Source organism: Zonotrichia leucophrys, chromosome 11 (assembly GCF_028769735.1).
Source record: "Zonotrichia leucophrys gambelii isolate GWCS_2022_RI chromosome 11, RI_Zleu_2.0, whole genome shotgun sequence".
Classification (NCBI taxonomy): Eukaryota; Metazoa; Chordata; class Aves; order Passeriformes; family Passerellidae; genus Zonotrichia; species Zonotrichia leucophrys.
This window is the reverse complement of record NC_088181.1, coordinates 11,144,605-11,157,217: the sequence shown is the minus strand read 5'-3', so window position 1 is coordinate 11,157,217 and position 12,613 is coordinate 11,144,605. Positions and strand designations below refer to the sequence as shown.

The following is a 12,613-nucleotide window of genomic DNA, read 5'->3' as shown; positions in this document are numbered from 1 at the left end:
AAGTTGTTCTAACTTGGAATGCAACCAAAGCAAAGGGTCTGAATTTTGTGCAATCAAAACAAACAACACTTCTTCTCAATAACATAAACCCTACTTAGTCTGAAGAAACTGTGTGGTATTACACACACCTGCACTTCAAAACAATAGGGGAAAAAAACCCACAAAAGACTCCATAGAAAATGTGATTTTTTCAAAAAGCTACTGGTATTTTTAAGTTTTGTAGGTCTCTGAAGAATTCAGTTAAGTTAAAGCTATGTTTACTTCATACATTACAGAATTTGTTATGTCTTCTCTCCATTTATTAAGTACAGCTTGCTGAAATATCTTTGAGGCTTCATAAATTTACTTGGAGTTAAAAATTAATGTTAACATGGATCTCTTAATGAAGTATAGTAAGTAGCCTAAGCATTGCTGTGGGGCTTTTTGATACCTCTTGTTTTATACAGAGTTCTGTGATCTGCTTTCTCTTTGGGCTGGTTTTGCTCTGTTCACCTTAAGCAAAGCTGTTCTCATTAGGGAAGATCTGCCATTCACAGTGAAGGCAGACTTGGTTGAGAATGGTAGAAATTTGCTTTCAGTTGATTGGAAGATGGATTTTCTTCCCAAGTAAAATGTCATTTGTATTGTTTGCTGCTTTGAAATTCCATGAACAACCTTAACAAATAAATAGCTACTGATGTCCTTTTTTTTCTTACTTACATTTGTTATATTTATTTCCCAGAGTCTGAAAGGAGGAGAGGTGGAGGAAGGGAGTTGATGCATGTCTGGGGAGTAGAGGAAGGGAAAGTGTTACATGGGGTGTTTGGTGCAGGCAGGATCAGTGTAGGTATGGCAACAGACTGCTGTGATTAGTCTGACAAGCACACACAAGCCAGTGTGCTCCAGTGCTTTGCTCCTACTTGGAGCTGGAACTGTAGCCATGGGCTGGAACTCAGTTCTGAGAATTTAGTTAAAGTCCATGTGTTTCAAATCTTCATAATCTTCAAATTAAAATTCAAGGTACTTGAGTGATCTTTTGAATATTTAGCATGATGTCTGTGAACTCTGTAGCAGAAAGAGAACTCTAAACAAAACCAGTATGTTGAGGGCATGATTTTACTAAAGAGATGGCTCATTACTCAAAAATAGTTAGAAATGCATAATTAGAAATTCATAGAAATGAAAAGTAATTTTAATCTAAAATAATGCATATGTATATATACAATTGGATGTATGGCTTTTTATTTGGGCTACCCAACCAAGTTTCTTCCAAATTTTAGTGATGACAATAAGAAAATGCGTCTTTTCAATCCATATTTAGCTGCAGATACCATGGCACTCCAGTACAGACACTCCTTTCTGCTAGGGAATAAAAGAGTTTGTATCTACTAAATGTTCTTTTTTAGTCTTCTACATGACTGGGATATTCCCCTCTGTGCCTTTTAAATTGAACATGTACATTGATCTTTAAATCTGCGATAGAATGTCAATTCTATTGGCACATCAGCAGGAAGTAACTTCGGTGTTATTTAATTAACTCGGCTTTTTGAACTTGGCCAAAGCTTTAGATAAAATCTGACAAGTAATGACAGTGTAATTGTCTTTTAATATTGGGAAGGGAATTTCCTATTTCTAAATATTGTGTAGAAGTGATCAGTGTTTTGAGTGTCTGGGTTTTACCATGCACCTTTTGTGATGCAGTATTCCATCTGCTAATAGATGGGCAAATCACAGCAAGCCACAAAGCTGTCATGCTGTTGCATGCTACATAGAATTTAGCAAATACACTGATTTCTTCAGTCTCTGGCAGACTTCTTGTTTGTTATGCCTGGTTGCATTGCTTCCCTAAAAATTCCCCAAAACTAAAGCCTTTGCAAGCACATAATGTAAAACTCTTCCCTAGCTATGACTGTGTCCTTTTCCCATAGTCTGGATTTCTGTTATGTCATGCTTTTATGACTTGTTTTAGTTCCTTGTGGTTGCTAACTTGTCCCTAGCTTCTCTCTGAGATGGCTTCTGTTATTTTTCTGAATAGCCACGGTTTCAACTTCTTTTGAGAAAAAATGGCCACCACAGTCACTGATTTCTCTTATCTTTGGTACTGTCACACATCAGTCATGTGAAGCAGTGCTGCCTTGTGTATCAAAGTTTGAAAGTGTGGCTATCATGGCAAAGTGCTTAAGTTTCACCTGATTTACTTGCTTATAACTACAGTAGCTTGTGTTCTGTTGTCACTTGTGTTCTGTTGTCAAAAGTAGTCAAAAATGCCATGAAATAAATGAAATAAAACACATTAGAATTTTTTATTATATTCCTTTTTACTGCTACCCCCACTTCATGTTTTCAGAGTGAAATTTGCTATCTGTTCCCTTATGTTTTTGTAGGAGTTCAGGTTTTTTGATGTATTCTGTGCAATAGATCTTGTTTTCCTTTTTTCCTTGCAGACTATGGGTAAAAATCAAAACCCAAACTCTTTGCAGCAGACTTGTGTTCAGGCTATTGATAGTGGTATTCTTCCCAAAAGAAGTTTGGGTGGTTGGTTGGTGGGGTTATTTTGGGGGTTTTTTGGTCACTTGACAATCTCCACTTCACATAGAAGCTGTCTTCATAATAAATTAATGTTGGTCTAATTAGCTGGGAGAGGTTTCTCGTGTATCTAGCCTTCAGATTTCTCAGTTTGGAAATTCATCTGTGCTATCCAACTCTCTTGGATCCTTGAAGCAAAGCTGACATCTTCAGGTTATATTTCCTATTTATACCTGCCAAGATTCATATGTGTTATAAAACCTTAGCATTTTAAAAGGAGAGTTCATATTATTTGTTCATTATTTCCTCTTTTGTTTTCCTTATACTGAAAGGAAGTAGGAAAAACCAAGATGGAAAGTGTTTCTTGGTTTTTGAGCCAAGAAGTAAATTTCTGTGAGGCCATTCTGAGTGTGCTGCAGTAATTCCAGCTGCTCTGCAAGCTTTTCTCCATTTCCTTACTGGAAAGGGACACAGTCATTAAAACAGGAAGAGATTGTCTGGTGTATATGACTTTAAATACAGGGTGCTTTTAGTCTTGTTGACTAGTTCTAGACTTCTCTAGCTAAGAGCATGTATACTAGTTAATGATTGTACATCCCTGGTAAAATAGCTCTCTCCTGACTTATCTTTTGTGTTGAGATAAACTAGGATGAGATATCATTATATTAGCAGTGTTATAACCCATGCCAGACCTTCTACCTGGATCCTGCTACTCGTTTGTCATCTATTGGAAGGTGTTCCATTCTGGCAGCGTCATCATTATGTTGCTTTTATTTGTAAGTAGACAACTTAATCAGTGTTAGAAGATAAGGAGGTCTAATTTATATTACTGCTTCTTTTTCTTGGGACTTCAGGAGTTCCCAACTTCAAGCAAAAACTTGCACGTGTATAATCTGGGGTCCACAGCAGCTTTGCTGTGCTGAGGTGTCATCTCCCTAAGCTTCTGTCCCTTCTTTTTTATCATGCCTGTTCTCCTCCTCACTGACACCATGCCTGATCTGTGTCTCTCAGCATGATACAGGATCCCTCTGTCCTTCTCTGTACACACCAGAAGTCTCATATACTCAAACCCTAAAGGAGGCTTGTGAATTTAAGTCTGGCTTTATTCTCACTATGGCCACACCATCCTCAGTGGCCTAGGGGTATGTGCAGAATGGGTTCTCATCAGCTTGCCAAGAAGTACTTTGGGCTTAGCAGGTTCAGCATGAACCTTTTCTATCAGAGAATATTTCAGATTTACTGGATGTTCATTTCTGGAAAGATCCTATGCTCATTTTATTCTTAGGAAAATTCATTAATGATGAGTTGCAATTGAAGGTGAGCTTTAATGGGAGGGTCAGGAATTAAAAGTTGTGTCTGTTTTTTTTTCTTTTTTTTTTCTTTAATTAAACGTTTGTACTGACAGGATAAATGAATGGTTATTCTATGAAGGTGCTCATTTAAAGTGATTGCTTCCCTATTCTACAGAGTTACCAGTTGTCTGGGGAGGTACATTGTCACAGACACACATTTTCAGTCATTTCCCATTCTGTTTGATACACTATAAATGTGGGAGGTTTTAGGCTAAAGTTAAATTTACCATGCTTTTCAATTCTCCTTAAATCCCTTACTACAAATCAATTAATTGGTGATCACTCTGTGATACTGTGAATATATAGTCTCAAATGTTTCAAAACTAGGTGTGCAAACTCCTTTGAACCAAAGGAGTTTGCTTGTTCTTTTTGTGTTTTCTTTGTATCACTGTATTCATTCTCTTGTCTTTCCTTCTAACAAGAGTCTGTTATGTCCTAAGTGCAATAAAATACAGTTTCTCAGGAGCTTGCATAATGCAACTTAAATAGAAGAAACAAAGTATCCCAGTTTCTCCTAATGAAGCCTGACTTAAATGTAGTTAATAACTTTCAAGTTTTTTTTATTAAGTATACAGAATTATTACATACATCTCACATATGTATGATTTCTTTGCTATAAACAAATTCTAATCCTGGAGCACTAAAAGCCAATTCTGGTGCAATTTGGTCGTTTTAATGAATATGACCAAGGATAATCTAAAACTTTGCTTTCAGTGAATAAAACATATGAAACCATTACATTTAAAATGTATTTTTATAAGGGGCAAATATTATAAAACCTGCACAGGGCATCAAGTATAAGCAAAAATAACTTACTTGATTTTTGGTATAGCTAAAGTTATGAGCAAAGCATTAAGTACCCTTAAAAGTGTTGGGAAGGGTCAGGAAGAATGAGGAGAGTAATTAAATTTTTCCTTTTTTTTTCCCCCTCACTCCTCTCCCTCAGGATGCTTTAACACCTGAAGACAGATGTTTCATCAGAAGCACTAATGGCTGCTGGCATGCCTTGGATAAGGTGGTGACCGCTGGATGTCATTTGTTTCTGTTCACTGTGGAGAGACAAAATTGACTCCATTTGGAGTTGAGAGCAAAAGCAGAACAGACCTCTCAAGATGACTGATCCTATGATGGATTTTTTTGATGATGCCAATCTTTTTAGTGAGACCTTAGAAGGTTTGTCAGATGATGCCTTTGTTCAACCTGGACCTGTTTCACTTGTTGATGAATTGAATTTGGGTGCAGAATTTGAACCTTTGCACATAGACTCACTGAACCATGTGCAAGATGCTCAAAATCAACAAAAGATGAGTGAGTTTGATCAGCTGAATCAGTATGATTCACTGAAGCTTCACTCAGTAAATCAGTCTTTTAATAGCTCAGCTGACAATGTCTTATCACCACACTCTCAGTTCAATTGTTCACCAGTTCATCCGCAAAACCAGTCCAATGGGATGTTTCCAGATGTGGCCGATGGTAGTCCTATGTGGGGTCATCAAACTGCCACGACTGTTTCCAATCAAAATGGGTCCCCTTTTCACCAAGGACATTCTCAGTCTATGCAGCAAAACAAAAGCTTTGTAGCACACCATGACTTTGCCTTATTTCAGGCTAATGAACCACAGCATCAGTGTGCCTCGCTACGGCCGCAGCAGGGCAGGAACAGCACGGGGCAGGATGCTCTGAGTCAGCCAAAAGACTTCATGGAAGTCAATGTGTCTACTTCCCTCAGAGTCAGTGTTAACCACCCACCTTCAGTTTCTAATCCATCGACTTCACAGCAGCCTCTGTCCGTTCAACAGTTTTCTCAAACTGCAAGTGCTTCAATACATTTTTGTGGGAATCAAGAAGGAAATTTTGATGGACAGTCCCCAACTATTACTCCATGTTCTGTCAGTAATAGTCAACAATTTTCATCTCCGTATTCCTACTCTAATAATCACATTTCTCCTACCAGCCTTCTTCAGCCTACAACAGCTCTTTCTACCAGCCAGCAGACACACTCTATCTCTGACTTCACTGGAAGCGATGCCTTTACATCTCAAACAGGGACCAAGCAAGAAACAACCGAGCACATGTTGAATCCTAACGCAACTTTGAATTCAAGTACTTTTCAAATGTTGCATTCTGCGCATCCTCAGGGCAACTTTAGTAGTTCAAAACTCTCTCCTGTGAATATTAATTTTCCAGCTTCTACTGGTTCTGCTTCTCAGATAAGCCATTTCACTGACCCTATTGAAAGCAACGGTTTTACATCTTTAGATGACAACTTACTTCATCAAGTGGAGACTCACAGTGAACCATTCACAGGACTTGACCCAGATGACCTCTTGCAGGAAGACCTTCTGCCACAGTTTGATGACTCTGCCTTTGTCCAGGATAGCACAAGCCATGTTTTAGAGCATGACCTGGAGCACCACATAACCCCTCAGCAAGTGACACCGTCATCTGAACTCGTTCGGGCACCGTCGCAAACTCAGATCCATCCTTGGCATTCTTCAGTTTCTAATCAGCACCTGCAGGGCAGGAGTCGTGCAACCTTACAAGGACAGGTATGTAGGGATTTGGGGAGTGAGGGGTTGAAACCATCTGATTTGGTTGATGGGGTGAAATGGATTACAGTGACTGGTGCTTGAGTCAAAGCATGATAACTGAAGTCTCTGAGCTGTTATTTGACCCTAAAGGAGTCTTGTTAAGGAGGGAATAAACCTAACCAGTTGATGCAGACATTGCTTTCTCTTGTTGTTTTCCTATCACTGCAGAAAGCAAGACTACGTGATCTTATTCAGATAAAATGGTGTTGCTCCTTCTGCTGCTTGTACTTCTGAAGTACAACATAGAAAACTTACTGGTTTATGATTTAGATGCAAATATAATGACTTATTGTCTTGAAAATTACTTAGAGAAACATGTTTTTAAGACCTTTGGTAAGGTTTGTATGGCTGATTTCCTGCAAGAATTGCAGTGGTTATGTTGTTGCTCTGTCCTTTGCTTTGTGTCTTTGCGCTCATGCTCATTGCCTAAAAATACGCACTTATTATTCTTGATTTTCATGTGTTCAATAATAATAGAAAACATATAAAAAGCTTTGTATGTGTCGGATTTTGTTACTTTTGGCTTACCAAAAAATTCAGCAGTTGTTTTTAGTATAATGTGCCCATCTACTGCAAGTATTTGAGTCCTCCACAAGGAGGACAAGATGACATAAAAATTGTTTGCTATTTTTCAATGTGTGCATTTCAAAACAGATGCAACTCTGACAATCAAACACAATTTACAGAAGACAGCTTTAAAAAGCTGTCTTGCTACCAATATTCTCCCTACCTGAGAAACCAGAATGTTGTCTTTCTGGAAAAAAAAAAAAAAAAAAAAAGGGGAAGGCAAGAACCTTGACTACTGACTGTTGATTCTCTTAGTTTGTAGGACACAGGCCTGTGAAGGAGACAATGTAGCATTTTTCTTTTCCCCCCTGTTAATTTTAGATCATTAGTGTAGAGATAAGGGCTTAACACGCTTAATCTTTGGTCTTGGTTCAGTAGATTGCTTCTCCATTACAACTTCTGCTTATGTTTATGGAGCGTGTAATTGTCAATTCCTAGCAGTGAAATTTTTTCTGTAAACTGTGGGGTGATGTTAATGGAACATGGATATCCAGCAGTGCGGTTCAGATGAGCTTGATTAACTGAATGATGCAGTAGATGCAATCTGTTGGTTTGGATAAACATTTCCCTTCTCCTTCCCTGCCTAAAAAAACAAGAGGGTGCACCCACGTAGCCTCTCTTGTCAGAGATCCATACTTGGGGTGAAGGGTGAAGAGGAAATGGGCTCCAGGAAAAGGGTGGTGATGAGAAACCCAGGGCTTAATATAAATTTTGAGGAGCATATGGGATATAAGCCAGGCAATGAAAAGCAGGTCTAATAAAACTTTCTGGTGCTGTGACTTTTGTGTTATATTTGTCAGAACCTTTTTGGACTTGCTTTGATCTCACTGACATCAGTTCTAGCATTTTGCTTTGCATCAAGAAATAGAGGGGAAGTTCTGAGATCTGTGGAGAGCCTTTAAAGTTTAGGGGTTTGGTTTGGTTTTTATCATGGTGTGAAAACAAAACAACTTTGCAGTATTTGAAATTTTAATGTTTTTCCTCTTTGAAATGAAACAGCCGGAAGCCAGATAGTTATAAAATTGCTTGGTGTGGTTTTTATTATTTTGGGGTATGCAATAAATTGTATAAATTGGATTCTGACCTTGAGTTTATCTGGTCGGACAGATGTTTAATGTTTCCTTCAGAAGCTGGTTGTGAACTGGTAGCTGTCAAACTGTTGAGGAATGCACAGAAGCAAACCATGTAGAAGCCTCTTTAAATCAGTGGAGTATGTAGTATGAATAGTAAAGGAAAAGTATGGCAATTACTGAAGTGTTTCAGATCTGTCCTTTGACTGACTACAATTCTAAGAAGGGCTTTAGTTATAATTCTCACTTTTATTCTTTGATCTCTTTTTAGAATTTCAAGTTCAAGATGAGTTGGTTCTGTTAGAGCTTTTTACAAATGTGTGCAGTTTAACTAGGGAGGAAAAAGATGGGGTAAAAAGGGAAGGAATTTTGCTCTTCCTAAAGCTGGTTGGCCTTAGGTAGGAGTCACCTGGGAAAGGATTTGACAAGTTTGATATGTAGTAGTTAAGGTGAACTTTAAATTTTTTAACAAGACAGTGTTTCACACTGGCTTTCGTACATATTGAGGAAACAATAGTGAATTTAGTTGGGGTTTTTTGACAGTTTCAGCTTGATAATGGTTAATATTTTTTCAGAAAGAATAACTTTATTTTATGAAATAGTTAATAAACTGTAGGTATTGGAACAGACCCAATATTAGATAACCAAAGATCTTTAACTGTATTTAGACTGAGGTTATTTAAATTAAGGAAGAACATTAAATACTTGTTTCAGTATTTGAGAGCAAGCATACTCATAACGTTTTTACTTGTATGGTTATTCTTTTGATGGAAATTAATTTAAAAATTAATACAATCTGTTTGGTGTAATAATGCTGCAGAATTAAAAAGACTGTCTTATAATGCTAATATGCTTTCTGCTGTAATTAGATCAGAATTGTAAATAAATTGCACCCTTAATTTTACATCATGCATTTTTCATCAGAGTTAGTTTGAGAACAGAAAGTAAAATGAAGTGCTGAAGATTCCTGTAGTCTTAACTTTGACTAATACAAGACTTCTGTTCTTTTAACTCCACTTAAAACTGGCTTGAGTTTGCTAAAGCTAAATAATCTATTTGCTTCTCAGAAGGATAAAAAAAGGCTTCAACATTGTTTTACATCTTTAGAAGAAAAAGGAAGTTGAAAAGATAAGTATAAACTGTTGGAAAAATAATGTGAAGTAGAAACTCTTGGAAAGATAAGTATAAACTGTCCTTAGAGAAGATTACAGCTGTCTCACTGTGTATGTTATGTCTTCTGGTTGCACACATGAAAGCAGAGGAATTGAGATTAAAAATAATATGAAAATGAAAAATATACTGATAAAAAATAACATTTCATTAATAATATGAAGTGCTATAGGATGAGGTGGTAGTCTTAGTTCTTAAATCACATAATTAATATTTTTCTTTTTTGTGACTAAAAGTTTGGCACCTATCTTGACAATTCAGTGTATTCATGAATTTGTGTAAAAACTGACTGGAAACATGCAAGTGCTTTTATGCCTGCAAGCCTGAGCTGTCCTACCACTTCTTTTATAGAAATAGATGACACTAATTTTTTGGAAAGAATTTGTCTTGCCCTTGTTGAAAGTTTGGCAAAGTCTGAACCTCATAGATGATTGCTTGGGTGGTGCTGTACCCCAGGATATCTGTAAATATCAGAATGGCATAACCTCATATATGAGTTTCTCATCAGAGGGGGAATTAACTCTCACCAGATCCACATCCAGGTTTATGTGCTGCTGAGATGTCCTGGATTGTCACAGGCTGTTCATGCCTGACTGTGCTATCGGATGGCACTTTTAGAACAACTCTGAGTTCATTGTAGACATGTATCCCTTGGATTACTCCACTTGTAAAACCCTTATCCTGCTATTGGTTGCTGTTCTACTTGTATATACAATCGTGGACTGTGAAGTTCTTAGGAGAGATACACACAGTAAGCAGTGATGTGCTTTCTCTAACTGTGAGACAGCTGCTTGATATATGAGCAGTTATGGAAATGTATCAAAACAAAGGATATTGGATTTGTGTGTATATATATCCACTATATTGTTTAGATAGAATATAGTATTAGAGTGTATTTCTTATATTCTGTATGGTTCAATTTTAAGTAAGCCTGCAACAAGGAATATATTAAATTAAGGGGTTGAGCATACTACACAGAACTTCTTTGTAGAAAAGACTGGCTATTTTGCATAGTAAGTTTATAGGTTATGGTTCCTAAGTGTTGGTACAATACAAAATTTTAAAATTATGGTGCTGCTATGTGCGTGTGGCTTGGGAAGCAGTGAAGTATTCAGTGAGACTGAGCATAACAAAATACACATCTGAAAATCTGTTCTAGTTTGCATCTCCCATCTTTGCAAGTTGGACTTGATGATTTTGGGAATCTTTTCCAACCTTAATGATTTTATGATTGGAAATGTAGATGTCTGTTCCAGTAAGCATTTGGGTTCATTACACATCATATCTTGTAATTTTGATATGTAAAAACCCTCCATACCCCTAACATGGTCTATTCTTTCTAAAGTGGTGAATAGTGCTGATAGAACTCCCACTAAGCATATCCAATATTCTTATATTTTTCCTTTAATTAGGGTCAATTTTATGGGTGACATCATATTAACAACTGTAAATCTTTGCCTGAAGTTTCTTTTTAAGCATTTCTACAAGTTGTGTGCACTGGATTTAATTTTCTGTGCCTCAAGAACATTTTTTACCTTCCTCATAGGAATGTAAATCCTGTACCACAGTGAGGGAGCAGAATTCCCAGCACCTAATAAGTTTATCATCTATGCTGAAGTAATGAAAACAAACCCTTCACTGATCACCTTTTGCAGGTTTTTTTGCTTAATTTCTGTCATTTAAGAAAATCCTGCACAAACAGGTGGGATTGACCATGGCAAAGCTGTGTCAAATGCCCAGAGTTAATGAGAAGAGTAGGGCAGCATCTCTAAGTAGTGCAGTTCTTGGAATGAAGTTCTAAATTATAGCTGTATATAATATAATGTTTTCATTATTAATCTATGGCTTTTTGCCAATAACATATTAATCATTTAAAGAGAAATGTTTTGATAGCTTTATTTATAGTTGAATGTGTATGAAGCACTTGCATTTGTATATATTAAATATGTTTTATATAAACCTTTTATACATTTTATTTTTTTAAATTGCAAATTGCATAGGTTGGGAAAAGAAAGTACATGTTTGTGAGATAAATTTGTAACACATTTATTGATGAGTATAATTTTTATTGTCTCTATTTTCATTTCCCTTCTTTTGGCTTTCAAAATAAAACTGTGTAGTAAGGGAAAGACAAAAATTGTTGGGTTTTTCAGAAAACTGAAAATGTGCCAAAGTATCTCTTTTACAGTTTTAAATGCTTTATGAGTTTCTTAGTAATTTCTGTTGAGTGGAATTAATTTTTTTCACAATTTTTTGTATCTTTTTGCTATCATCAATCCTTTTTTAAACCTTTTTTGAGAAGGTCTCTCTCAACCTTCATCACTTGTCAAATAATTAGGCTGTCCAATTCTTTGTGTATGTTTCCTCTTTAAAATTAAACACTTGCTGTTTTAATGATTGTCATAATATAATATTTTTTTTTCCTGAGATAATTGCACACTCATTAAATAACTACTATAATTGTCTTTGAAATGTGCCAAAAGAGAAGCATTTTTGTAAAAATTAGTTAACAGATGGCAGGCATAGGAAGAAAGCTTCTGGCTGGGTCAAATTGCAGGAGTAAAATAGCAAGGTGAGACTAGTTGATAAAAATAAGTTAAATTGATATTATTTTTTTAATGGTAATGCAGGGTAAGTGTGGTTGAATAATCCAAATAACTATTTGGAAATAGGTGTCTTGTTAACATTGAAAAACTACAAAGCAATTCATTAAATGAGAGGACTGATATAATTGTGCAATCTTAGCGTCTGGAAGAAGTGGTACCTAATGACATAGAAAAGAGAAAACAAAGTCCATTTTAAATTGTCTTTTAAAGACAGCAACCCATTCTATAGGCTGTTCGAGCTATAGTTCAATATAGGCCTAAACTATAATAAATTATCAGGAAAAAGACAGTTTGGAAAAAAAAAAGCTCTTATTCTTTCATTTTGTCTTGTGTTAATGCAGCATTTGGGCTATGGGAAACTCCATCAGGTACAGAGAAACTTTGGCCTTTTTTTGTCAGGAGTGTTTTTCCAGCATCCAAGCTCCTGGTTCAGTTCTCTCAGTTCACAGGATCAGGTTCCCAGGCACAGGGCAGGGCACACAGTTGTGGTCAATGCACACAAACACCTGCAGGTGCCACGAGCACGGGGCCAGGCTCATTCCAGTGTGCCCAGTGTCAGGACGAGGGACACAGACTGAAACTCAGGAGCTTCCATCCAAATATGAAGAAGAACTCTACTGGGAGAGGGACAGAGCTCGGAACAGGCTGCCCTGAGAGCTTCTGGAGGCTCCTTCTGCTCCAGAACTGCCTGGACACCATCCTCTGCAGCCTGTCCTAGAGGGATGAACTACACCATCCCCAGAGGTCCCTTC

General features: G+C 36.9%; 1 protein-coding gene across 3 annotated transcripts in view; it reads left to right on the top strand.

The window, feature by feature from the left end:
- The first annotated feature begins 4,969 nt into the window (after positions 1 to 4,969).
- CHD9 (chromodomain helicase DNA binding protein 9) overlaps positions 4,970 to 12,613 on the top strand; it is a 71,252-nt gene continuing 63,608 nt past the window's right edge. For all 3 annotated transcript variants that reach the window (XM_064723210.1, XM_064723211.1, XM_064723209.1), the window contains exon 1: positions 4,970 to 6,406. In XM_064723210.1, coding sequence (XP_064579280.1) covers positions 4,970 to 6,406 — 1,437 coding nt within the window. The remainder of the gene's footprint in view (positions 6,407 to 12,613) is intronic.